Source organism: Centropristis striata, chromosome 9, assembly GCF_030273125.1.
Source record: "Centropristis striata isolate RG_2023a ecotype Rhode Island chromosome 9, C.striata_1.0, whole genome shotgun sequence".
In the NCBI taxonomy this organism is placed as follows: Eukaryota; Metazoa; Chordata; class Actinopteri; order Perciformes; family Serranidae; genus Centropristis; species Centropristis striata.
This window is the reverse complement of record NC_081525.1, coordinates 20,835,495-20,861,424: the sequence shown is the minus strand read 5'-3', so window position 1 is coordinate 20,861,424 and position 25,930 is coordinate 20,835,495. Positions and strand designations below refer to the sequence as shown.

General features: G+C 38.4%; 2 protein-coding genes across 2 annotated transcripts; both read right to left on the bottom strand.

Moving 5' to 3' along the window:
- Positions 1 to 2,558: 2,558 nt before the first annotated feature.
- On the bottom strand, positions 2,559 to 15,744 carry cp (ceruloplasmin). Its single transcript, XM_059341554.1, has 24 exons — positions 15,457 to 15,744; positions 13,848 to 14,092; positions 13,539 to 13,751; positions 12,396 to 12,569; positions 12,221 to 12,312; positions 11,169 to 11,331; positions 10,908 to 11,046; positions 10,669 to 10,808; positions 9,875 to 10,015; positions 9,739 to 9,783; positions 9,419 to 9,633; positions 9,183 to 9,333; positions 8,877 to 9,089; positions 7,571 to 7,775; positions 7,336 to 7,475; positions 7,079 to 7,207; positions 6,795 to 6,901; positions 6,648 to 6,703; positions 6,457 to 6,528; positions 4,177 to 4,268; positions 3,879 to 4,018; positions 3,733 to 3,789; positions 3,314 to 3,419; positions 2,559 to 3,212 (listed from the first exon to the last, which is right to left on the bottom strand). Exons 1-24 carry the CDS (start codon positions 15,618 to 15,620, stop codon positions 3,187 to 3,189), a joined length of 3,225 nt encoding a protein of 1,074 aa, XP_059197537.1. The 5' UTR covers positions 15,621 to 15,744; the 3' UTR covers positions 2,559 to 3,186.
- Positions 15,745 to 17,167: 1,423 nt separating this feature from the next.
- Positions 17,168 to 24,643, bottom strand: tm4sf18 (transmembrane 4 L six family member 18). Its single transcript, XM_059340348.1, has 4 exons — positions 24,319 to 24,643; positions 19,587 to 19,655; positions 18,733 to 18,875; positions 17,168 to 18,267 (listed from the first exon to the last, which is right to left on the bottom strand). Exons 1-4 carry the CDS (start codon positions 24,496 to 24,498, stop codon positions 18,069 to 18,071), a joined length of 591 nt encoding a protein of 196 aa, XP_059196331.1. The 5' UTR covers positions 24,499 to 24,643; the 3' UTR covers positions 17,168 to 18,068.
- Between the last annotated feature and the right edge of the window lie 1,287 nt (positions 24,644 to 25,930).

Sequence of the window (25,930 nt, the reverse complement as noted above, 5' to 3'; positions counted from 1 at the left end):
CGATTGGCAATATAATAAAGCAGCACATTTCTGGCTCCTATAGCACATTAATACATTTGGGATAAGTTTATTATATTATGTGTTTGATATCATGTTTGCTTTGCTATCTAAATCCTTTTTTCAAGGTCCAATTCCTTTCATTAACTCTTGCACAGGTGCATCACATTCTCCACCAGGTGTTGGTAATCTGGACTGGAGGGACTTTTTTTTTTGTTTTGTATTTTCTTTTTTCTGTCAGCTTACTGTTGCTTGAATATGGTGTTCTTGAGTTAAATGAACATTGTAAAGTGAGACAACTGTATGGAACTTGACTGCTTTTAATTAATTAATCAAGCAGCCAAATACTACAAAAAAGCATTATGAAGCAAGGTTCTGGGCTATTTTTCTCATAGTGTTGCCAAAAGCTTCCTAAAACTTTTACTGATTGACTTTTTCGATCCTTACTCAACACTGAGGCTTGTGTCTAAAAAGATCTGCCTAAAGGACCTGAGATGTCCTAACATAATAAGATAATAATAAGATGAAGTTTTGTTTTCTGGTTTGTTTAAACATCACAGCACCACGTTTCTCACATAGCTTACAGACTTTTTATTTGGTTAAATCTGACCTGCAGCTTTAAATTGGCTCCATCAATCAGACAGTTGTGCCTCATTCAGCTGGCTTCAACAGCAACTAAGAACAGATACACAATATTAAGGCTAGGAGCAAAGCCACCATAGTTGATGAGAGTGAGAGAGAGTGTCAGGCAAAGTTTCATTAGTTGAATGTGACAGAGCTGTTAGTGCATCATTGAGATTCAGTACAGGTTTAGATCAGAGCTGGCATTATTGGCCACATTTCATGGTCTGAATCTTTTAAATTCCATTTCCTTGCCAGCTAATGGAGGATTGCAGGTGGCTGCTTAGACACTGATCTGCGCTCAGTTCGCAGTGTGTGTGTGTGTGTGTGCCTCTAAGTTTTATGTGTGTGCTTGGTGATGATAGCTAATCCTCACAACCTCAGATCCCTTTGAACAATGAAAAAGGGCAAAATCAGAATAAAGAGGCTCCTCAAAAGCCTGTCAAACAGCATATTTATTTTTAAAATGTATCTGAGGCTTCTATCGGAGTCTGGGACAATCTAAAGTGTCTTGTCGCGTCTCCTATTTATGGAATTATTTCTAGAATACCGAACTGTGAAGTTGAACACTTTCAACGTGGCACTAGACTCCCAGACACAGTTCACATGACTTGTAGGATATGTAGCAACCTTCAGACAAGTGGTGTGAGTGATTGAAGTGGTTCAATTCTCCTCAGTACTTATGGACTTTCTGCTCCTAGTGGAACAAACCCTGACTCCCCCCAAGGGTTGCTCTGTGGGACACTGACAGGCTCAAAGACTCATAGTTGCATCACCTCGAAGCCCTACAAGTCAGTGCAGGTGATTGTGGATCCAGACAGCCTTGTTCGCAGTGACATCAGCTGGATGAGAAGAGGAGTTGTCAGCTCTGTGGCAGCATTAGAAAGTCCTCAACTTTCTTGCCGTATCACAGCATGACCTCCGCTTTCAAACCAAAGTTCCTTTTCTAACTTGGTCCTTGGATTTCACCAAAAATGTTGGTCAAGACAAGCAGAACATGCATACAGTGCACTCAGAGTGTTATTGTGTACCATGTTTGGAGAAAAGTCAGACCATAACTTTGCATTAAACAGACACAGTCCAGCAGACACTGGTCTATGACTGTAGTGATTGAGTCTTGCAGGTCACAGACTGCTACCTCTGCTATTAGTCTATTAAAGTGGTGATACAGCCACCCGCTGGTGGCTTAGACTGAAACCGTGTTAGAATATGATCAACCTAAATCCCTGACAGCTGGTTCCCTGCTGGCATATATGACCATTTACCGGCCCCTGAAACTCAACCATTGTAGGAGATTTCCGTTGAAAATGTATATTTGTAGTATAGTTAATGCATGATTTGGAAACAAGTAGTACATCAGTTTTCATGGGAAAGGGAAACTCATTCGTCAAGTCAGCTTAGCATATCCAGATCGGATGGCCTGGTTGTTACGTTAACGTGAGAACAGGAATCTGAATCCTAATTGACAAATGACCAACCCTCCAAATAGCATTATCTTATGGCCATGGCCCCCCTTTTACAGGACCATTACCAAGTCAACACTGACAGCTTGTGACATTATGAATGATGCAATTTGAAGTTGATCATGGGAATTAAGATTTCAATACGTAATATATTATTACAAAGAACTTTACAATAATCCACATACTTGTATATACAGTAATAATACTTATATTAATAATAATTTAATTATTATTAATGCCTTACGTCCCCCACGTTGAAAAACCACTGCTCTGGGGAACAATTACAACTGACCATTTCAGTAACATGTTGATCAGCCTGCAGGGGGTTTTCAGTTATGAATGATGCTACACATGAATTAACTGTTGTTATTTGAAAGTGGCAGATCTCACTGAAGTCACTTGAAGCACTCATTCATCGTTTCGACCTTTGCCACTGACAAGCAGAATATCAATATAGTGCACCAAACGTTTTATTTTGTACCATGTTTTTAGGAGGTCAGACCATCACATTACATGAAAGAGACGCAGTCCAGCAAATCATGGATGAATAAGCTTTTACGAGGACCACAGCCAAAAAACAGTTTTTTTCTGTGCTCAAAATTCAGTTCATCCCTACCTCCTGTCTGTAAACAGTCAAAGGCTCTTCCACAGGACACAGATTTTCCCTATAGATGAGTTTAAGTCATTGTCACTTTGCTGCAAACAACAATGTTCACTAGTGAGACAAATTATATTGTTCCCGCTAACAATGCAATGACAATGTACTGTCAGACTATAGTGCCCCCTGCTGTCTGACTTCTGTCCTTTCAGGACACACATAGAGAGCTATAAAACTGTTATTATCTTTCAGGTTTTAATTTCAGCATTTTTCAGTCTTCTTTGTCATTTGGAAAATATTAATATCATTAGCAGTAAGATCATATTAAAAATGTACATTTTAAATATAAAAGACTTGGATTCTGATGTTTTTCTTCTGAGCTGTAATTATCTCAGTAGCTGTTCATATTAAGCAGATTTTACAAACAGCATTTAGTGAATTGGGTACTGAAATGAAAATTTTGCTTGTCTCTGCTGTTTTCTCTCTGAATCCATTTTTGTCAACTGTTCAGCCAAAGATTCCTCTCTTCTTTGCTGTTAGAGAGAAACAAACATGTCATTGCCCACGGAGCATTCACATTATTCTGTATTATAATTTCTCTGAATTTGTCTCCCTGCTCAGTTTGTGTCCTTACCTTTCTCAGTAACGGTATACATTGCCTCCATGCCTGCTTTAATGTGGTCAGTGACGTGACAGTGGAGCAGCCAGGTACCAGGATACTGAGGACGCATTTTTACTGTCTGAAGAGGAAGAAAGATGGGAACACCAGTATTCACATTCAATAGCCACAAGTTTCATTTTTAAGATTTGACAGCATTGTAGAGCCAACAGAGAGACTTATCTATTTTATTGTAAATTACTGATGCAAGGTTTTCTCAGATTGCCAGAGGTGGAAGAAGTATTCAGATCATTTACTTCAATAAAAATGCAGCAACAATGATGTATAAATATCCAAATGCAATCTCTTAAATTAATCCCTAGAACAAAGACCAATGAGTATTTAATCATATTAAAATGAAACCTTGACTATGTTGGGATGTTTTGAGCTTTTACCTGGAAGGTGGCTGGAAACAGCTCATACACATCAGTACGATGAGGTCCTCCACCCAGCTGTAGGGAAAGAAGAGTTGGTATTTCTGTGTACCAGTTTGTATAATGTGTAATTGTTGTAATTGTGTATCCTGTATTGTTTCATATACCTTATATTCTACACTGTGCCCATGCCAGTGTGCCGTGTGTATGTCCACCTCATTGCCCATTCCCATCAGGTACCAGTACACCTTATCACCCACCTCCATGTTCAGACCAATCAGATTGGCATACATATAACCATTAATGGCTGCAGACACAGAAAAGCACACAAACACACATTATGGTGGAAAGACATTATGGACATTTCATCTACACGAAGCAACAAAAATATCTTCAATCTGTCGAATATGATGCAGTATATTGTGTGTGTGTGTGTGTGTGTGTGTGTGTGTGTGTTTATCTCACAGTGCATCTTGTTGCTCTCTATAAAGGTTTCATCATCCTTCAAGTTTGTGCGAGGGTTTCTGATGTGGGTCCGGATATTTTCATCCAGATACCTGGAATAATAATAAGAGAAATAAATTGCCAAATATTGCACAATATTGCACAGTTTATCGTTTTCACATCCCTGCACAATAAGAACGATATAAACACAACAGGTAGTGATGTACAGCAAATCCAGACAGTTGTATGAATAGCATGTGTGTTTCATGTGGCCAAATAGAATAAGTGAGAGCTAGGAGGACGACATAATAACTGAAACATGTTTAAATGGCAATAAACTTCAATTTTGGGCAGCTCGGGAGGCATAGCTGTCAGCAGTGGTTCAATCCCTGACCATTGCAGCCATGTTGGAGTGTCCTTGGACAAAATGCTGAACCCAAAATGCCCAAATTGCTCCTGGTAGCTGTGCCATCAGTGTGTGAGTGTGCTGAGTGTTCATGGCTCCTGGGGCCGGTATTTCAAAATTTGATCAGGATAATCCGGATAACAAAATCCTCCTTTTCTCAGTCATGGATCAAGGTGATCCCGCTGACTTTATCTGAGTATTTCAAAACATTGGCAGGACGGATCACCGCTCCAAATCTCATCGTGTCTCCACCTCTGGGATCGAAACATGGCGGACTACCTGACGAAAGGACTTTCACGTCAAAAGTGTAAATTTACCGTTGTCTAACGTGTAGCGGTTTTAAGACCATACAAACGCCAACCAACATATCACACTAGCCAACGTCTTGAATTGTCACCTAATTAAAAACAGGCCACAGCGATTTCTAATTGAGACGAGGCCGTGCTAACAGTTGCTAACTCCGCTTCATTGACTTGTGTGTTAAGCAGCTAGCGAGGTAGCTGCTTTGTTGATTAATTTTAGTCTACGGTTTAACTTATAAAGGAACTAATCGGACATACATCATACCTTAACTCTTTAAACTAACACCAACGTGTTCAGTGTTTATTAGCGTTACATCATTGGCAACACAGCAGACTTAAAAAAAAAATCTGCCACATGTGTACAGAGCAACATAAGGTTACGAGTATTAACTATACGGTTCATTCAGAAGTGTCAGAACGCTCCAGTAATGTTGGTGATGATGTCATGCTTTGTGTACATAAAGATATACTTCTTCTCTTTCTTTACTTTCAGAGTCCACTCACAGCCATGGACCTCTCAGCTACTAAGGACAACCGGGTCCCTATGAGTGCTGGAAATCCTTGGAAACGCTTTAATTATATTGATCCATTCAAGGTTATTGGAGTTATTGGATTCTGAATAAAGTGATTGAAACTGCTTGAAATTGTAATTGGATTACTTTCATGCTATATAGTTTGGTCAGTGACACAATTAGAAACATTTTTCATTCTAATTTGTCTCCCTTATATTAGAAGGCTCTCACTAAACATAATTATGGTCATTTATAGCAAAATAGCATCTGATTTGATGTAAAATAATACATCATAAGTAAAATAATCAGTTTGTACACAAACACCTTACTGTATGTTTTAAGAATCACATTCAAGCTATTTCCAGACATTTTAAAAGTGCATTTTTAAGGTTCTGACAGAATTTGTCTTCAATAATCAGAAGCATGAAAATATATCTTGAAAATGCTTGGAAAGTGCTCCAATGTGCAGCATTATATATTTACAGCAGTTTCAGAAAGTGGGATATTTTACTATGCTTTAAATTTCTTTCAAGTAGGCTACTTTAATTATCAAAAATAAAACACTGACACTTGATTAAGTGTAATGAACATCTTGAGTAAAAATTTCTAGGAGAAGTGGAGCTGAGACTTTGTCAATCTAAGTGAAATCCACCTCTGAGGTGGGATCGAAATGATCCTGAAATTTTGGTATCAAGTTGACCCTGATATCTGCCTTTAGTTTTGAAATACCCAAATCCAGCCTTTTATCTGGATTCAAGGGAGGATTGGATTACCGGAGCAAAATCCTGATCTTCAGGATCAGGATAATATGGATCCTTGTTTGAAGTACCCAGTTTTCAGATCAGATCTAGATTTAATCCTATCTGACCAGGATAACCCTATCTGATCACTTTTGAAATACCGGCCCCTGATGAGCAGGTGGCTCCTGGGTGAATGCTGACACTTGACTGGACTTAAAAAGTGCTACATAAATGCAGTCCATGGTGGACTGATTAAATATTCCTGAGAGGAATTCAGTTTTTCACATTAGTGGGTAGCAAAATTAACAAAACTAACACCATTAATGTCAGACTCTACTTACCAGCTTTCATTCTCATCAAATACCAGGAACAGAAGCGCAAACTCTTCTGCTTCCTTCTTCACACCAAGAGTCCTGGAAGCAACACATTTTATAAAACTCCTATATACTGAATGAAATAAGTAAGTATTATTTAGGCATTTGTTTGGTTAGTTCTATATTAATGATTAATTTACAGATGCAGAAACACTCACCTGCCCCAGCTCCGACCACAGATTACCAACGGACCAATCAGACCGCTGTACAGGTCCTTTTAGGCAGGGAGACAACATGAGTATGTGAATGTATGTTGGTCATTCTAGCCTCAAATAAAAAGAAATAACTATTGTGCGTTAGTGTACCTTAGTAACATCAGCAGTGGAGTAGTATGCTGACACAGAGCACGTCTCCTGTTCTGCAGTCGGTCCTGTGTTACTGTTAACATACCACTGGTAGGAGTGAGTCTCACCTGGGAAAGAAAACTGAAGTTATGAACAGGTGACACAGACAGACAGACAGACAGACCAAGAAGCCAACTGATCCACAGGAAAACACAGAGTCTTTGCATGCATCAATTTAACAACACAATGATATCCTAAATATATCTACAATCAAAACGAAGCATTTTAAGATTTTCTGTCTCTACCTGGTTGGGTGACATGTACTTGTGGGTTTTCTGTCTTGACTCCATGGGCGTGAATAGAATAAGGTCTGGACGCCATGTTTTTAAAAACCACCGTCACCTTGTCTCCCACATCAGCATGAATCATTGGACCTGCAGTAAGGGAAAATGTTCTCATACAGGACCAATCATGTAGGAACATAAATACATACTGTTTCATATTTGTGACTTTTATTTTCCAATCACAGTTTGGGCTTTTTTTCGCAGTCCTGAAAGCTTACCCATAATGCCGAGGTGTTCCATGTCGGCTGCTCTATCCACCTGCTTGGTGAACTTGTTATTGGTGAACTGGCGGTAGACCACCTTTTTATAACGGGAACCTATAAACCCACCCTGCTTGTCCAGGAAGACAGTAGCAGGGCTGCAGAGGGAGAGATACAGGCTTATTTTGCATTCTGAACCAATTATTTCTCAAATTACTGCTTCCATGCTGTACATTTGGAGGTGGTACTGTACCTCTCCTGACCGCGGAACATCTCCGTCTCCCAGGTGCGGTTTGGAGAGTAGTCCCAGTCCATTTCCATTGCAGCGATGTAGTAGGTTTTTGAGTGGAGCATAATCTCACCCTGACGCTGTAACAAGCTGCACTTTTGTACCGTGTAGTTGGCTCTCATCCCACTACGATAATGGTTCACTGTAGCTGACACCACTTCAAACTGACCTGAAACACAAAAACATAAGTGCAAACACCTGTGGTGAATTGTGTGATTAAAACATTGCCTATAAAAAAGAAGTAGATGTAGCCACCGTGATGATGATGTCTCATTCATTTTTAGACCATTTTGAAGCCTCAAGTTTACCATTTTGCCCAAAGCCATCTTGGATCTTTGGAGTCAGAAGTGACCATATTTGGATCTGACTGAGCTTGGTTCGCAAGGTGCATCTGTAAACATTAACTGTGATACTACAATTTGGGATGCTAATTTTGGCTTGGAAAAAACAAAATCGGCAATTGTCTTCAATGTATTTACTTTAAGATGGTCTGTTCAGATTATGTCTACTGGTCGTCCGTTGCTCTCACTGAGGTGTCATCCATTTTTCCTGTTTAAAGGGGTTTATGGATACATTTTTCCTTGTCTGAAGCAAGTGTCAAATTACAAAGGGTGTGGTATACCACAGAATGACGATTTTTTGTTTTTTGGTATTGGGCCATTGAAATAAAATTTATTGCACAATCGAATACATTTTAGGCGATCATAATGTTACAATTTACCTTCATAAACTGAAAACACACTGTGAAAGGGTGAAAGTTCAAAGATGAAATCAAAGACAACACACAATATCAAATCCATCCAATTTAAATGTACACAGTGCCATGGTTACCCATTGCTACTCCTCTATCCTGACTGACAGGTCACCATTGTAGCAACTTGTCAATCACGAGGTAGCCAAGCCCTAAAGCATACATTGTTTTCCTCATCTTCTGTTTTCCTCCAAATGGGACCATCTTCCAAAATGTGCCGTATCAAAGAAGACTTGAGATTAGGGATTGAGACCATAAACTCATTATGAGAATGTTTACGGGGGTAATAAATCAGGTCAAGTCTAATCCTTTTTTCATACACTTTTTATTTTTGCAACTAGTAGAGTCGCCACCTGCTGGCCAATAGAAAGAATGCAGGTTTAAGGCACTTCTGCATTGGCTTCACTTTTCAGACCTGGAGGCAGCTTCAACTTTTTTTTATACATTCTTTGGATTAAAACAAACCCTTTTGTAAGTATTTGAAAAGAGACAGAAAGAGAAAGAGAGAGAGATGTTTACCCATGCTGTCTGGCTCCATAGTGACAGTGTGTGAGATGTGAGGAAAGACACTGATGGTGTCTCGTCTGTTCTGGCGGTAGATGAATCGGTTTCCTTGGAAGTAAAGGCTGATGATGTCAGTCTCTGAACCCAGTCCTGACACGTGCCACGTCACTTTATCCCCCTTACACATGGTCAGGCCGGGGAGGTTCCTATAAATATAGCCATTGATGGCTAAAAGAGAGGCACAAAAATTTGTGTAAAACTATTTCTAAGCATGAATAATTTAGCTACCAGTGTGTAAATGTATGTGTGTGTCTTACACACCGTGCATCTTGTTGCTTTCTATAAAGCCTTCATCCTCCTTGTTAAGAGCAATTGGACGAGGGTTGATGGAGTTAATGTTGTCATCCAGGTACCAGCTCAGGTTCTCATCAAATATTGTGGCCAGGAGGTGAAACTCTTTGTTATAGTTTTTCTACGTGAGAAGAAGAGAGACAATCAGAACAGAAAATAAAAGATTCAGTGGTTCCGAAGTTTAGCCAGGGACGCTCTCTTCACACCTGTACTCCTTTCTTCAGTGATCGAGGACGGCAGATGAGGAGAGGTCCAACCAGTCCAGAGTGGGTGTCTTTAACTGGGTCCACTCCAGAGTAGTACAGATACGTCAGACAGTCAGCCTCCCCTTGTACGGGACCAGCACCCACTGGCACCGTCCACTCATAGGTGTGCATCGTCCCAGGTTTGACCAGAGCAGCTGGAAGAGGCGTCACCACCCCTGAAAAAAACAGATTTGTAAGAAGAAAGTGAGTTATTATAAATGTGATAATGTTAATACATGCTGACTTAGACTGAAACTGTAATAATTTAAGTTTTTACTCACTTGGTTCCCTTTTTAGCTCCCTCAATTTCTTTGCTGTATGTGACTCTGAGGAGAAAGAAAGCATAAAAGTATGAGAAATTGTTTCATGTAAAATCTAGTCCACTAATAAAATGGTCGTGTAAATGCTTGTGTTAACCTTCCAGTTCATTGTGATAGAGCGTCCCGTCATGCTCTATACTGTACTGAACACCATGTGGTTGCATACTATAAGGCCGGCTGGCTTTGTTCTTAAACACCACTGTGATAGTGTCCTTCTCTTCAGCTCGCAGCACAGGACCTGGAGACATGGACGGATACAAACACACACACACACAATTAGAGGACATTTTGTTTGGAGAACAACATTTGTGTTAAAATTGTTAATGAATGTGACACTTCATGCTCATTTTCAGGTTCATTTTTGTATTTTGGGTTTCTAATAGACAAAAAACACCAATATACATGTGTCCACCCTCTGTCTGAAAAGCCCTCATCCTGTAAAAAGCCTTGTCTTGTCTTGTATAAATATGTATATATAGTCATGAAAAAAAATATTAGACCTTCTTTGTTTTCTTCAATTTATTGTTCAATTTAAGAGTTGATATTTAGCCATTTCCCATGGTTTTCTTTGTATATTGTATTTTATATATATCTATATATCAGATGGGCAGTAAACTCTAAATGAATCTACATTTGACATACTTCGGAAGGGGAGCTAGACTTGAATGGCTTGTTGAATCCCAAGTTCCCTGATCGTATTGTGTCTTATTGAACACTTTGTTGTTAGGCTTTACAGATACCCAAATTTATGTGCACAAGCACTGAGAAGTGATTTTTTCATAACACCAACCCGCCCATATTTGTGGGAATGATAACCACTGATTCTATCGTGTGATAACAGCATCTTTGACCCTGAAGACATGCTATCAACCCCAGCCCAGCCTGGATTACCCAGAATTCCAAGGTGTTGCTCCTCTGGGCTGCGGAGCATCTTTGTTGTGAAGGTGTTGTCAGTATACTCCACATAGCGAACCTTCTTATAACGGCTTCCAATACGGCTCTGACTTTTGGTTACAAACTTCTCTGCTTCACTACACACACACAAGCAAAAATTAGTAACAGGGGTCTTACAGAAACATCAAGATGGCCCTGGACATTTTCAGTGAATGTGTGTGTGCACAGTAACTAACCCATCAGAAGGAAGCGTAGGAGCGTAGTCCCAGACTTCTTCTTCAGCAGCAATGAAGTACGGTCTAAGCTCACCATGTGGCCGTGGCTTGTGGACATTAGGAAAACACTTCTTGATCTCAAATATAGCCTGCATTCCAGCTGGATGGACCCATGAAAGAAAGAAAAAAACTCAACAAATACTAAACAAACAACACAATTATGCAGTTGGGTGACATATTGTCTTCCTTGCATCATATTAGGAACGGGTGAAGTGAGCTCACCCATAAAATGGTCATTGACAGAGCAGCTCAGCAGCCAGTGTCCGGGGTTATCTGCTACCATTTCAGCTGTAGTGCTGGAGGCAGGGAAAAGACTCACTGTGTCTGTGTGGTGGTTCTGAACAGTCAGGATCTGGCCGTGGAAATGAACTGAATGCATATCCACCTGTTGTAATTAAATTCAATTAAATTACATTTAATCTGCGTTGAAACCAGGTGCTCTACTAAAATACAAGCAATAAACTTGTTCCTGAACAATTTAAATTTTCAATAATCACATGGTCACAAATTATTTTTTTCAACAAAATATCAGCATAGGCAATATTCTTATTATAGAGGGAGTATCTTTTTGACATTTTGACCTCAAATTACAAAAGATCATTGATGACACAAGAGGTGAATAATTAGCCTCTTTTCAGGATAAAGAGCAAGTTATATTGTGAATTTTGGTGAGTTATGTTCCTTAACTTGGACAAGAAATGTTGCACTATGATTTCAATGAGCAATGGTTCGTAAAACTGAAAAATGAGACATGAAACCTGAACATTACAAGATCAGTTTTACAGTTGTTGTTTTTTAAAAGGAACAAGCATCGATCATTACATGAAAAGGTCATTCTGAAGCCATTCCGTTTTTATCTGTTTGGTATCGAGACAAAAACAGGATACCTGGTTTGACTTTCAGCTGAAATTGCAATCAGTTGTGTTTAAATTATTATTATTTCATTTTATTCTAAATATTCTGCTAAGGATTTTTGTATATGGAGAAACATTTGCCATCATTCCGTTCTGAATGTGTTTCTACCAATTTTTAAAACCGGGGTATCATTGAATGAGTAAAGGGAGTGCTTGGAATTTGGAAAATGTGGCCACTGAATGTATTTTCTGTAAAAGCAATGACAAATGATTCACAGTTTGGTCCTCATAGACTTCAGTTTCACTCTCTGACTGTTTTGAGTTTTGTCAATATGACTTAAGTTTGGACCAATGCATGTTAGCGAATAAGAAAAATTCTGGTTAGTCACAATAATAAAAATAAAAAAATACAACATTTACCTCATTGCCTAAGGCAAACATATGCCAGTGGATTGTGTTGCCTTGGCACATGCTCAATCCAGGAAGGTTGCCATACAGAAAACCGTTTATACCTGCAATTCACACTCACAGTTAGAGATGTTTTGTATTTGTGTGTATAGTGTGCATGTAAGTGGACGAGGATGCTCCCCCTCACCATGCATTTTGTTGCTCTCAATGAAATCCTCATCCTCCTTCAGGCCTTTGGCAGGACTTGTAATGTGTGTCCTGATGTTGTCATCCAGGTACCAGCTGAAGTTTTCATCTGACACCATGAACAGCAGAGCATACAGATAGTCCCCTGACCTGTCTCCATGTAAGTCCAGAGCTCCTGGAGATTGAAGGAAAGCACATTTAAGGAAAATATGCATTATTCTGAAGGGTAAACCTACTTAAATGCCCTAAAAATGACTTTCTCAATTAACTTCTTGCTTTCAACTTATCCATTATTAGACCAATTGTTTCAACACTAATACAACTACCAAATATATTGCTGAACTTCCATCAAATCTGTGAGATCAGCAGTTACAGTACAACAAAGCAGCATTCACAATAATACTTAAATGCCATTTTATGAAATTATGAGTTTGGCATTGTGACGTAGCATGGGATCATGGGAGTTGTTGTCTTCAACAACTACCATGAGTTGCTGGGTTTTAGCATTACCATACGAAGCTGGGTGCCGGTGGTTCAAATCAGTAAAACACAGTATAAAACAGTTTTGTGTTAAAAAATGAGTGTTTCTCAGTTGCTGTGGGGGGAATGCTAGCAAAGCTGCAACTACATTTGTTCAGCTTGTTTCGCCGATAACTTAAGATTCAGACATCCAAAAACAAAAAATCCTTCTTCTGGTATATATAGTATAAAATGACCAAGATCTAAAAAAAAAAAAAAAAAAAGTAGATCTGGTTTAAAACTGGATTAAATTAAATTAATGAGAGTTTCTGGCAGACAACCACAATCCCATTTTATGGACTGCTAAAGGTTTGGAATAATCTAAGTATGCATTTTAGGAAAAACATTTTATTGAGGAAAATGTACATATTATATCTTTAAGTAACAGTAGAGACGTGTTATCCACAACATGTGTTTACGGTAGAATAAAATTAGAATGGCATCATCAGTGTTCTTATTATTGTTAGAAAGTACAAGATTTACCTCTGAAATTTTGTGGAGTAGAAGTATATAGCAGTTGATAATAAAAGTAAAAGTATCTAAAAAAAAAAAAAGTTCTTAAAGAACAGCACTGGAGTACTTAGTTCCACCACTGGATAATATAAGATCAAAAAGGTTCCAGTACCTTTCTTACAGACGATGAGCGGCCCTAACAGTCCTGTGTTGATGTCTTTTGGCGTGTTGAGGTGGGAGTGGTAGAATCTGGTCATGCAGTTTCTGTCCTCTGCTGTTGGGCTGTGGCTCTCTGGGAGGGTCCACATATATGTCACACTTGCACCAGCCGCAACCGAGTCGTCACGTTTCAGCTCTGGACCAGTACCGTCTGGGTACATAGCTCCTGAAGAGTCAAAAACAAGCACAGAAAATCACACATCTATCAGTCTCTGCACGCTAATGCACTGCTTTGCACATTTTTAATTCATTAATTCCTCACCCTCATTGCCCTTGCTGTAGTTCAGTCCATGTGGGTGGATGCTGTAAGGTCTGGATGCTGCATTCTTCAGGTGGATGATCAATGTGTCTCCCTCCTCAGCCATCAACAGGGGTCCCAGGTAGCCCAGCCAGGCCGCCTTAACCACCTCTGTCCTGTAGGTGGCGTCGCTGTACTGTTTATACACAGCCTTCTTGTAGGTGGAGCCGATACGCTGGGGGCCTCGCTGTAAAAACACTGCAGCCTCTCTGAAAAATGAAACATTTTCATTTGTGACTGAAGGAAAAGCAAGTGAGTCAGAAAATTTTGACCAAAATTGGTCTTCCACAGTTATTTAGATAAATGTAGTCATTTAGTCATTACATGGCATAATTCCTAACTCTGATGTACAGTATATGTGTGAATGAAGGGATGTGTCTGTATAGTATAGCTGCTGTTTTTGTAGGTCCTTGTATATCAGGATGTTTCTGCATGTATCCACTATTTTTAAATCATGCTGACCAGAGAGGTTTAAAGGTACAAATAAGTAACTCAAATGAAACATGAGTAATTAGTTGAACAGGTCCACGTAAAAATGAAAAAAAGTCTTTTTGCACAGATAGTACATTGAATAGAACATAAATGTATCTCTAAATTTGATGGTACTGATTTTTTCTGAGATAAACTGAAGAAAAAAATATTACTTTATTATTCCTTTATGTCTAAAGCTGCATAAACCATTTGAAAATCCACTGGATTATCTGGGGGGTGAAGTTGTTACAGATAAACAATACAACCATCCTAAAATGTAATTTCCATATAGGTAGCAAACTGCATTCTCTTCTCTTTTTTTAACAATTACGGCAGTTTTTTTTTTTTTAAACAAAAACACTTTTTTAAATTAAAAACAGCAGTTTTAACATGTGGCTGAAATGCTTGTAGTTTGGTTAAGCACGACGAGTTACTGGTTAAGTTGTGTGAAAGATAATGGTCTGGATTAAAATGAGTATGTTTGTTACATAAATTAAGAGATCTCCTGGTTGAAAGTCCTGTGTTTATTGACCCATCTATCCACCCGGACCTCATCCAGTGTGGAGATCTGCAATTACAATTCCCAATGCAATTGTGTTGCATGGGAGTGTAATTTATTTTGAAAATAAAATAAATAAATAATGCTCTTCAGTAATTTTATATCATTAAAAGTTAATTTTTAATTTCTTTTTGGGGTGTGTGTGGAAGATACCAGGTTGTCATACAGCAGTGATTATTGTAGTCCTAAGTGTGGACTAAAAAGCAAATGTAAACACGTGGGACTTAAACATTGTAATAAGCAATAGATAAGGAGGACCTGAAATTTAGGGGTAAATCGTTGAACAGTCTGGTACAAAAATTTTAAATGAGGTAAAGTAGGTGTAGGAGTTAATGATAAATTGGAGATTATAACCAGTTGCTAATCCATAAGAGCACATCTTAAAATGTGAATAAAAGGAAAGGAGGCCAATAAAGAGCAGATATGTCCGCTTCTTGGTACCAATAAGAAATCTTGCTGCTGCATTTTGGTTGAACTCCAGTAGGCTCAGGGCTGATTGAGGACTCCGACATTATCAAGACAATGTGCTGTGCATGTACTTACTCATCCTCCTGCAGAGTGCGGTTTTGAATAACGTTCTTCCCAGTTGGAGCATAGTTCCAAGACACCTCCTCTATCCTGAGGAAGTACTCTCTCACCATAGCAGACTCACATGCTGCTGCACAACAAAACAGCAACACTCCCCTTAACAACCCCAGCTGATGCATTCTGAAGAGTCCAAAGTGAAACTTCCAGGGAGGAAGACAAGTCTTTATTTCTGTTCAGTGATCCAGAGGATGATAATAATGAAGACAAACGACTGACAGCTGTTAGTCAGTCTGAGAGACTTGACGCCCTGTGTTTGTCTTTATACTCCCTCAGCTGACTGCTGAAAAAAAAAACAGGTAGAGGGGTCACTGACCAACAGACAGTGTCTCAACCACAGAGATAACAAAGGGTGCCCCTCAGACTTGCATAACAACAGAAAACGTTTTTCAGTGCAGTCTCAACATTTGATATAGCATGCACAAACGATCAAGACACAAATAGATCAGATTCAAGTTATATTTACATTAAACATCATATAGTTGATCTCCTTTTTGTCAGAATCTAGAAAAACAGATATGTATCACATCATTTTTGTTCTTTGCAATGCAGCCAAACATCAAGTAACGTCATGATTAGCCAATTGAAAAACACTCTGACTTTTGATCCTGTCAATACTGACGTCAAGTGTTGAAAAAGATTCCCAAAAATCAGATTTTCTGGCTTAAATGTGTGCTTGTATTAGACAACTAAAACAGTCTTACCAACCTAAGTAGTAAGGCTGCACAATTTAGAAAAAAAATGTCTAGTTGTAACATTTTTTACTGATCTTGCAATTACCAAATGATTCACAATATTGGAGGGAATGTTCGTTTCTGAACCATTATTCTCATTTTTACTGAAAAACATATTCATACAATCTGTACAGAATAAATATTTTTTTTGTAGAATAAGATTTGGATCTTGCAGCAATACACTACTTAATTCAGAATAGGATTTTGACAAATACTTTGCCTTTAACAAATAGTGAGCCTCCTGTAATTTGGATAATGCACTTGTCCATATTGTGAATTTTGATAAAAATTGGTTACTACTTTTTTTCTCTCACTTTTATTACTCATTTGAATTACTTCCACCTGCCTTTAAATCAATAAAGATTAATGTTTCTTTCAAGACTGGTTTGTTATTGTTTTAAGGTTAATAAAGCAATGTATCCATAGTGTTCTCTGGACAGAAATGGAAATATTCTCCCAGCAGTCACCTTGTTGTAGAGGCTTGTAATATTTAGTTTTATTTGCTGGAGAAAAAAAACACTTAACAGGCTTGACTCTCCATATCAGAGGCCAAATTTACTCAGTTTGGCAGTTTGGATCAATAACAGGTAACTCTGGAAACTCCAGGACAGAAATTTTAGTCCAGGATTACAACACACATGCAAAAACGCACATGATCACACATAAGCTAACACTGTATCTGTGTCAGGGACCCTCCTCCTGTGTTACCGTAAGTGGGGTCAGAAATATAAGGTTGAACTAACGGAGGAAGTAACAGTTTGGAGGAGGTGCAGGAGGGGAGTCAAGCATCCAGATACACATGCAGATAACTGTGCTGTTTACCACTGACATCTGCAGGGATTTAAGGGTAAAGTGCATTGGCCGAGTGCAGGAAAAGTATGACAAAGATCAGCTTAATTACTCACTGGAAACTGAAAATGGAAATAGTCTTTTTTTATTCAAGGCTGCACAAACAAACATATTATACATTACATTACATTATAAAAATATGTCACTAAAATATTTATATAAAATGTCCGTTAACACTGATCTAGCATCTGAAAGAGGTAAAGAAAAAACATTTACAACAAAATGCTCTGAAAATTAAAACAAATGTACAAACACACACATACACACATAAATCTGCTCGTGATCCAACACAGTGAATAAACCTTGGAACCACAAGAATCAAACTGGATGGAAAAGACACTTTCTGGTGCATCAAGATAATCATGTCAGCCAAGATGCTGATAAACAACTAAATCATGGAAATGTGCATCTCTTCTTGCAAGGACATTGTCAACAGTGACAAAGAGCTCATGTCATTTCCAACAATATCAAAAAATATATGGCTGTCATCTTAATTATACTCGGTAAATGACATTGATTTGAATTGTTTATGCAATAAAAATGGTAGTGTAGTTGTTGGGATTGTATACAAAGGTATACAGTCAGTAATAATAAAGAAAGGGGGTAACCTTTACATTAAGAATAGAGATTTCATGAAGTGAAACATGCTCTACTTAATCTATTTTAAGTCAATTGCATCCTCTTTTTATATTTCTATTGAGTATTCTGGATGCACACACATTAACATCATCAATGAATGCTTAGTAATTTACTTTACCAAGTGTCAAATTAAAAACTTAAAACAAAGTGATGATACTGAGGTGGCAGTCAGGTGACACTGTATGTGTACTCTAGGTGTGTCTAAGTAAAGACAATGAGGCTGTGTGATGACTTCCGTGTTCATTAATCCGCATGTGTGCATAAATGTTGAGTGTGTGATTTTTTCTTATATGTGCACATGCACTTGTGTCTCAGTAGGTGAGTCTATATACACACGTGTGTGTTAATCTAAGCATTAAGACTATATTCTTGCTTATAGCAACAGGGCCGACAGACGGCGTTAACTAAGCCGCTTCCCAGCTGTAAGAGACAGATGATGAACTCCAGCACAGCCAGGCCCAGTAACACACACAGCAGAGTCACGTTCCACTCTACAATGTTGACCGGCTGAAGACACCGCGACCAAGTCTCAGGTTGTAAAAGATACCTGGGACGTAGAGAGAGACAGTTTAGTAGGCAATCAATCAAAGACAGCTGCAGCTGCATTTCTACTAACATTTTTGTATGTCACATTTACATTTACATCAACACATTTAGTGAGTTATGAAAATCATTTTATTTTGCAAGATTTTGAGCTGAAATGATTGATTAAAAGTTCAATCAACCAATAAAACCAATATAGTTGATAAGTTATTTGTCATTTATTTAACAATGCCCAAACTTCGCTGGTTTCACCTTCTCAAAAGTAAGGATTTCCATCTTTTCTCTTTTTCATATAATTGTAAATTTAATAACTTCTGGAACAGTCAAAACAATATATTTGTGAAAATTGTGAGAGATTTTTCCCTATATTTCTGACTAAGTATTTGATAAATGAATAAACTGAATGAATAAACCATCCCACACACACATACACACACACACACACACACACAGCACAGCCTCTCCCTACCTGCCCCCCTGGCCTGCAAACGGGTACGTCCAACCATAAGAGGTGTAGCACTGCGGACCCTGCACCAATGCAAATCCTGACATGACAAAACAGTAGCCAGACCCCACGAGGCCGACCACAGCTGCCAACACTGACCCGCACATCTGGAGAGAAACACAAGAAGACAAGGTCATTTTAAAGAAGGTGCATGTGGGCCTTTGTGAATGTGTGTGAGAGTTGTATTTATCAATTTTCTCTATCAGATACAGAAGCAGCTGTGACACACACACACACACCCACACACACACACTCCACAGCTGTGCATGTGGCTCGAGTGGTGTGAGCCAAGCTTACTTTGTTGAGTGTTACCCAACAATGGGACCCTTGTTGAATCATCATAGCTGGATTAGCATTAGCATTCCACCTCATAAGGACACAGTGTTGGCTGGCTTAATGACAACTGTACAGTATTATTCTCCAAATGGTGGGACAGAAACCGTAAAACAGCAAAAAAAAAAAAAAAAAAAGGAACACTGTGAGGAATTACAAGTGTTGAAAAACCAAAAAGCCTGATATTTTGATTTAAGAAAAGGGAAAACAGTTAATTAATAACCATCTGTGTGTAGCAAACAGAAATATATGAACAAAAAATTATGTTTTGGTTATTTATTTAGAGAGAAACAGTTTTGAAAATCTGGATTTTCTTAAGTACAAAAATCTGTTTATTACTCAATAACAATCAGTATAAACACATTAAAGGGCGTCTGCGACAGCGTTAGCTTAGCATCAATGTCGGTGGAGTTTTGGTGCAAACAAGCATAGTGTATCTGCTGTAGAGTGAGTGAGTGTTATTGAGAGTTAGTTATGTCCCTTACCATTAAGCTCTCATTCCAGCAGCAGCTACATTTCCCCAGAGTGATGAAGACCACAGCTGGAATCAGCATCTGGAAACACAAGAGTTACATTTCTGAGTATCACATTTCACATTTTTTTGTCTTTTAAAGAACTGACACATTGAAATGTTTGAAATAAAGTAGTATAGCATTATGGTAAATATATAGATGCTAAAGCTACATCAGTTAAGATAATAACCATATCTTACTACAAGGAAAGATTATTGATCCTGCTTTTCTTGGCTTGCAGTTACAAGGAGCATTTCATAGCAATACCACTGTACCACCACCTCTATTACTAAGACTGTAAATACAACCAACAAGATCTCCACCCTAAATGACAGAATAGACTGTTTATAGCACACATGTCATTATGGATACACGTACGGTTCGCGGTTGTAAAAAAGGCGGCAGTTTCTGTGAATTTAGGCAACAAAACCACTGACCAAGTTTAGGGCAGAAAACTTCCTAGTAAGGCATTATAAAAGACAGTTTAAACAGTAAATAAATTTAGGTAAATGCCAGAAGTGAAGTAGTTATGAGGTTACATAAACATAAATAAAATACATTTTAAAAAAGTGATTCACAAACCATGAGCCACGTAAAAGTTACGAAAAAAAATAATTTACTTTTGTTTTCACACGGGACACAAACCCCATTCTCCTGGGTGAAAGTTTGCCGTTTCTTCAACCCCTCCTGCACGCCCTGAGTGAGATATCCGCCAATTAAACTCAGCATCGGCGTCTATCATTACTACTACGTCTGCAAGATGACGGCAGATGTCAGTCGACAATGTCGTATTTTGCTGCCTGTAAAAACGCCTTATATTGACATTTTTGAGGGGAGACCAGTCTGATACGACCTGTATTTACGTTTGTTGTTAGGCGCCGACATCAAGTGGTCGTAGTAATTATGACAGGAGACCATGAGGATTTCAGGTGGTGTAGTATAAAGAGCGACAAAGTTAGGACTTTCACCCATGGATGTTTATAGAAGTAAATATTGCATTGTCACTCTGCCTTGCAGTCAATTTTCCAGGTGGCCACTCATGGAAGAAAAATCTCCTTGCAGCCAAAAAAGCATTACATCCATAGACCACAATTATAAAGACACAATCGAAGACCTCTGTGAAATGTTGACAGGATACCTCAAACTGAAAAAAGGTCAATTGAGACTCTCTCTATTAACAAATTATAATCCATGTGTTTTTTTTATATTGGTAAAACTTTTCTTAAGCAGATAAAAGTAATTTTAAAAATTCTGTGACATCATCACAATGTAAAGTCTATGTTCCACACGGGGAAAACACTACTTTGCATGTTCGTTATGTCATACATGTTTTGAGAGTCACTGACAAGTGACATGTTGATTTTACTACAGCCCTAAGTCAAGTACATTCAAGTCAAATGTATTTATACGGCACATACATACACATACAACACCTTCTAGCCTGTCAATCACCTTCCTTGTTAAATGCAGTATTGTTAGACTTAGACAGACTTTATTGTCACTCAGTTATACATAAAAAATATGCACATTGAACGAAATTCCGTTGCATTGGCTCACAGTGATTGTACTCTGAAATGTCATAAACAAAGTATAAATATAAAACTGTAAAAAATAGAATATTTATATTGCACATATTGCACAAAGTGTAACAGCAGAAAATATTTTTGTACATAGACAAATAATAATAATAATTATAATAATAATAATATGGATATTATCTAAAAGACCCATCAGCTAGGAAGTAAACAAGGGGCAATAACAACATGAGATTGTAATGCTGATTACTCACAATAATCAAATGTTTGGGGGCCGTTTTAGACTCAACTTTCAGCATACTAAGAAGTCCTTTATCAGTATCAGCTGGACTTAGACGTAGCTGTTCTCTAGCTCTTTTAACAGAATGCTAGCACATTCTAACAAAGTCTGTAGCATGTCAAATGACATGTCAGAGGATAAATATGGTGCACTAGCATGAACACAGAAAGGAGATTAAAAGGTATCCCAAACATAACATAAAGGACATTTTTGTTGCTGCTACATAATAAGCTGTGGGATCACTAAAGTCATTAGGATTCATCCTCTTCAGACCAGATGTACATCAGTACCAAATTTAATGAGAATCAATGGGATAGTGTGGAGAGAAATAAAGTGAATCCTTCTCCTGAATCCATCTGTTTGTTTCAAGATTCTACTGTTTTACTTTCCAATCCTCCCTTTTTTCCTCTCCTCCTCTTTCCTGCACTGCTGTCTCTCTCCCAGTGGTCAAGGACTTTAAATCACATCCTAACAGAGGGAGGGAAGTTCCCAAGGTCCCAGAGATCATAAGCATCGTAACATACACATCCTGGATGTCCCCCTAAAACACTGTCCCTTAGAAGAGGCAGAGCAAGAGGCTAACAATACAGAGGGAAAGAAAGAGAAGGACAAAAATGAGGGAGGGGAGGAAGGGAGGGAGCTAAAGATAGTTTTCTCTCAGGGGGGTTAAGTTTGTTCTTTGACTCTTTAGCGTTCTGTCATTTCCACAAAGAAAGGAAAAGCCCGAAGAGGAAAAAATAAACACAGCACGGCAAAAGTAATCTCAGACAAAGAAAAGAAAACACAAATGAAGATAAAGACATATATGAAAATATCCAGAAGTAACACTCTTTTAATAATCGCTGCAACAACACTTACCCAAAAACAAATTAACTACTGTGTATTCCTAAAGTATTAAGGAAAACTTTTATTCACCTCATCTGAAGTCAGATCCAGGCCATTATTTGGGTTAAGTTCGTACTAGAGGCCTTTATGTCAAAATTCCCCTGATTTAAATGTTTCATCAGGTTTTAGTAATTACTCTGTTTTGTGGTCCGTTTCCATTTGCTGCAGTTTGATGTTAATACACACTTCCTTCCTGCAGTTCAAGGGACATAATCCCCTCACCTTTACTGTGAAACATCTGCAGGAAGTGTCATTCACATTCGCATGTGAAAGGGACATTTAAAGGTTCAGACCTTTCTCTCTCATAACTTGCCTGGACTAATAATTTATTGTGCATTGTTCTGCATCCTCTTCCGGTATTGAAATGCCTGATCACCTCTATGAACAAAGTTTTCTAACAAGAAGATACTGCAGCACAGAAATGTTCGAAACCTATTGTACCCTTTTACTTGTTTTGACAGCTTTAAACGTAAGCTCTGCAGAAATCCTGATGTCCAATCAAATATGAGAAGCTGAGCAATGCCTGCTTTTAAATGGTTAAACATACTATTAGACATGCTGTTGTTTTGGAAATGGACACATGCTTGGTCATGGACACTGTTGCTCATGAAGTTGATTGTGACAATGTGATTTATTATTGAGAGATATAAAGTGTATATCTTCTCAAACTTTATCAGTCAACCTCTTCAAAACATATCAATGAAAATGAAACCACAATTAACTTAGGATTGTGCCTGAAAACAAAATTATTCCAACTTTATGGGCGACAGTGTATATATATTAACATTTACCATTTTTGCAGAGTCTGTTTTTATGTAGAATATATCTATTACAGTTATTTGTTAACATGCTCTGACTGAATTTTTTACAAAAGTGAAGCTTTCTGTACCCAACACAAGTGCACTGCTGGTCGACAAGGTTAATCTTGTTTGGGAAAATACAATCTCTGCTCTGTTCCTCCTTAACACCAAACTAAAAGAACAGCTCCTTTCTGCTCAGTCGGAGCATAAACTCATCAGATCAGCAGCATGTAGCAGACGGATTAACTGCAAATTCACACAAAACTCCATTGTTCCCAATGAGCAACTGCAAAAACACTCTGAATGGACTGAATGGTGCTAAAGGGGAAACAATTGACATTTGATAATATTTTTTGTCTAAAAATCATGTTTTAATGAGTTAAAGGTGCACCCTGTATACAGATAAGTGCAACTTAACAATTCAATAAATGATAATGGACAAGAATAGAATTAAACAAGTCCGAAACAGCATCAGCAGTAGTGAGAAAAAAAGCTTTCAGTCTGCAGAACAGAGCATACTGTATCTATCAGTGTGTGTCTGTACTACCAATGAATAAGAGATAGTAGCCTTCAGTGGATGCAGCTTGGCTGTGATGCTTTTAAAATTACTCTGTGGTAAGTTTTATTGTCACATGGCTGAAATGCTGTGAAAGAATCTCACTGATTTTAGTTTCACAGTGCTCAAGACATGGTTTCAAAGAATCCTATTACTTTTTGTTTTGGTTAATTTTGAGACTGCTGAGAGTTTCAATTTATTGTTCAAAACGTGAAAACACAATAGCTCTTTTTCCATGTGGTACAAATCTTCTATCCATTTTCTGCTGGCAGTGTGAACTGGGTGTACAGACAGGCCTTTACAGATATTTTAATACTATATTTACTCAGAATTTCTGTATTTGTAGTGAAAGTAAAGACATTTTAACTTAATTTAAAGCAAAATTCTAAAAGTACTTTTACACTACAAGAAGCTAAATTTGAGCTTTGGAAGCAAACCACGTTTGGGCCAAGTAAAAATAATGGGATCATAGTGTCTTCAAAATATGTCACTGAAATAATCAGCACCTAATGTTTGCTGTACGGTTACCAGGCAACTTAAGTTGACCTCCAGAAAACTTGGATCAGAATATTTTGACCCTACAAAAATCTACAGTATGACCCTTGAAATTCATCAACTAATTAGAACACAAGTGCAGTTTTTTACTCACCAGCCCTCCCCCTCCTCCTAGTCCACCAAAGTACCAGATGTAGCTGGCCAGGCGACCCTCCTTGATGTAGATGGTTTCTCCCATGGGAAACAGCAGCAGCAGGTTGGTCATGATACAGCAGAGGGCCAGAGGCAGCAGGGCCAGACCCAAAGACCGGGCGAAACCCACCGAACAACACATCGCTCACCCAAGAACACACTCACAACCGCAGGGAGGAGAAGAGAGAACTGGAATGGTCCGAGGAGAGCAGGAGAAAGAGAGAAAGAGGGGCGGGAAGGGTCGGAGCAGCTGGGGAGCCAGGAAACAAAAACAAGTGACGAGAGCCTGCTTTGTGTGTGTGTGTGTGTGTGTGTGTGTGCGTATGTATGTGTGTGTGTGTGTTGAACAGATTCTCCTTCTTCACAGAGGGAGTCCTGCCATCACACAACGTGCGTAAGGAAACACACTCACAGGAAGGGTGCTGACCAATGGCTGCACAGAGTTCAGCCAGAAATATGAAAGTTTCACGTGTGTGTGTGTGTGTGTGTGTGTGTGTGTGTGTGTGTGTGTGTGTCTGTGTGTCTGTGTCTGTGTCTGTGTCTGTGTGTCTGTGTCTGTGTGTCTGTGTCTCCTACAGCCTCTTAGTCAGCCGGGGCTCACACAGCACTCTGAAGTATTCATTTCCCTTAGAATAACTGAGTCACTACAACAGTGAGTTTTTCCCTGATCCTGTTTTTCACATAATATACACACTACACTGCATTATTCACATTATCAACTTTTGATCATTTTGTCTACAAGATGTCAGAAAATTATTATTTCAATATAGTTTAATAAATAAATAAACAAAATATGCATTATTTATTGACTTTTTATTGACAAATTTATATTGAAATAAATGGGGCACCTCAATAATCAGTGACTTTTTTTTTTACAATTGAAAGAAAATTGCTGATGTATTAACTAGATGGTGATTAATCTATTCTAAGTGAAAAACGCATTTGAAAAAACTTTTTTTTATGGTAGAAGTTGAGGTTTTCACCAGACTGAAATACTGTAGATCTTTTGAACAAGGATCGATCCAATCCAAAATGATTCACAGATCTTCACAAATTCATAATTAAGGCAAGGCCGCCTCTTTCTAGGTCAAAATCATACAACAGCTCAGCAGGTCTATGTGGGGCAATAGGACACAACACAACGTCTAATAGTGCTGTGTCAGAAAGCCACAAAGACTGAGTGTGTCCACATGTGTGTTTCGGGGGCCCCGCATGTTGTGAGCAGCTTTATAATCCATCTGGAATGCACCACATCCAGATAAACTGCCCTGTAATCTGGAACTGGCCACTAACGACCTGCTCTAACGAGCTGTTTCAACCAGTGTTGATTAAGACAGATTATGTAAAACAGAGTGTGTTTAGGTGACAGAACACATGGCTCTTTATAGAAGGAAATGGTTGGTACCAGGTACGGTTTGGATCTTAAAGGAGCTCAACAATGAACCAAAGTCTAACATTATGTTTCTACATGGAGAGATTTGTGTTGAGGTGGAATCGTGTTAGAGCTTCCTGCTGCTGAGTACAAGTGGTTTACAAGCTGTTTACCACTTACTCTTATTTGCAACATCCTTTTT

What these genes read in the sequence shown, in the direction of transcription:
- tm4sf18 (XM_059340348.1), bottom strand. Translation starts at nt 24,498, where the DNA reads ATGTGTTGTTCGGTGGGTTTCGCCCGGTCTTTGGGTCTGGCCCTGCTG. An exon ending in GCTGGAATGAGAGCTTAATG is followed by an intron (nt 18,876 to 19,586) that starts GTAAGGGACATA and finishes GTTTCTCTCCAG; the next exon opens with ATGTGCGGGTCAGTGTTGGC. An exon ending in TTTGCAGGCCAGGGGGGCAG is followed by an intron (nt 18,268 to 18,732) that starts GTAGGGAGAGGC and finishes TCTACGTCCCAG; the next exon opens with GTATCTTTTACAACCTGAGA.
- cp (XM_059341554.1), bottom strand. Translation starts at nt 15,620, where the DNA reads ATGCATCAGCTGGGGTTGTTAAGGGGAGTGTTGCTGTTTTGTTGTGCA. An exon ending in TGAGAGCAACAAAATGCATG is followed by an intron (nt 12,313 to 12,395) that starts GTGAGGGGGAGC and finishes TGTGAATTGCAG; the next exon opens with GTATAAACGGTTTTCTGTAT. An exon ending in TATGGAGCCAGACAGCATGG is followed by an intron (nt 7,776 to 8,876) that starts GTAAACATCTCT and finishes TTTGTGTTTCAG; the next exon opens with GTCAGTTTGAAGTGGTGTCA.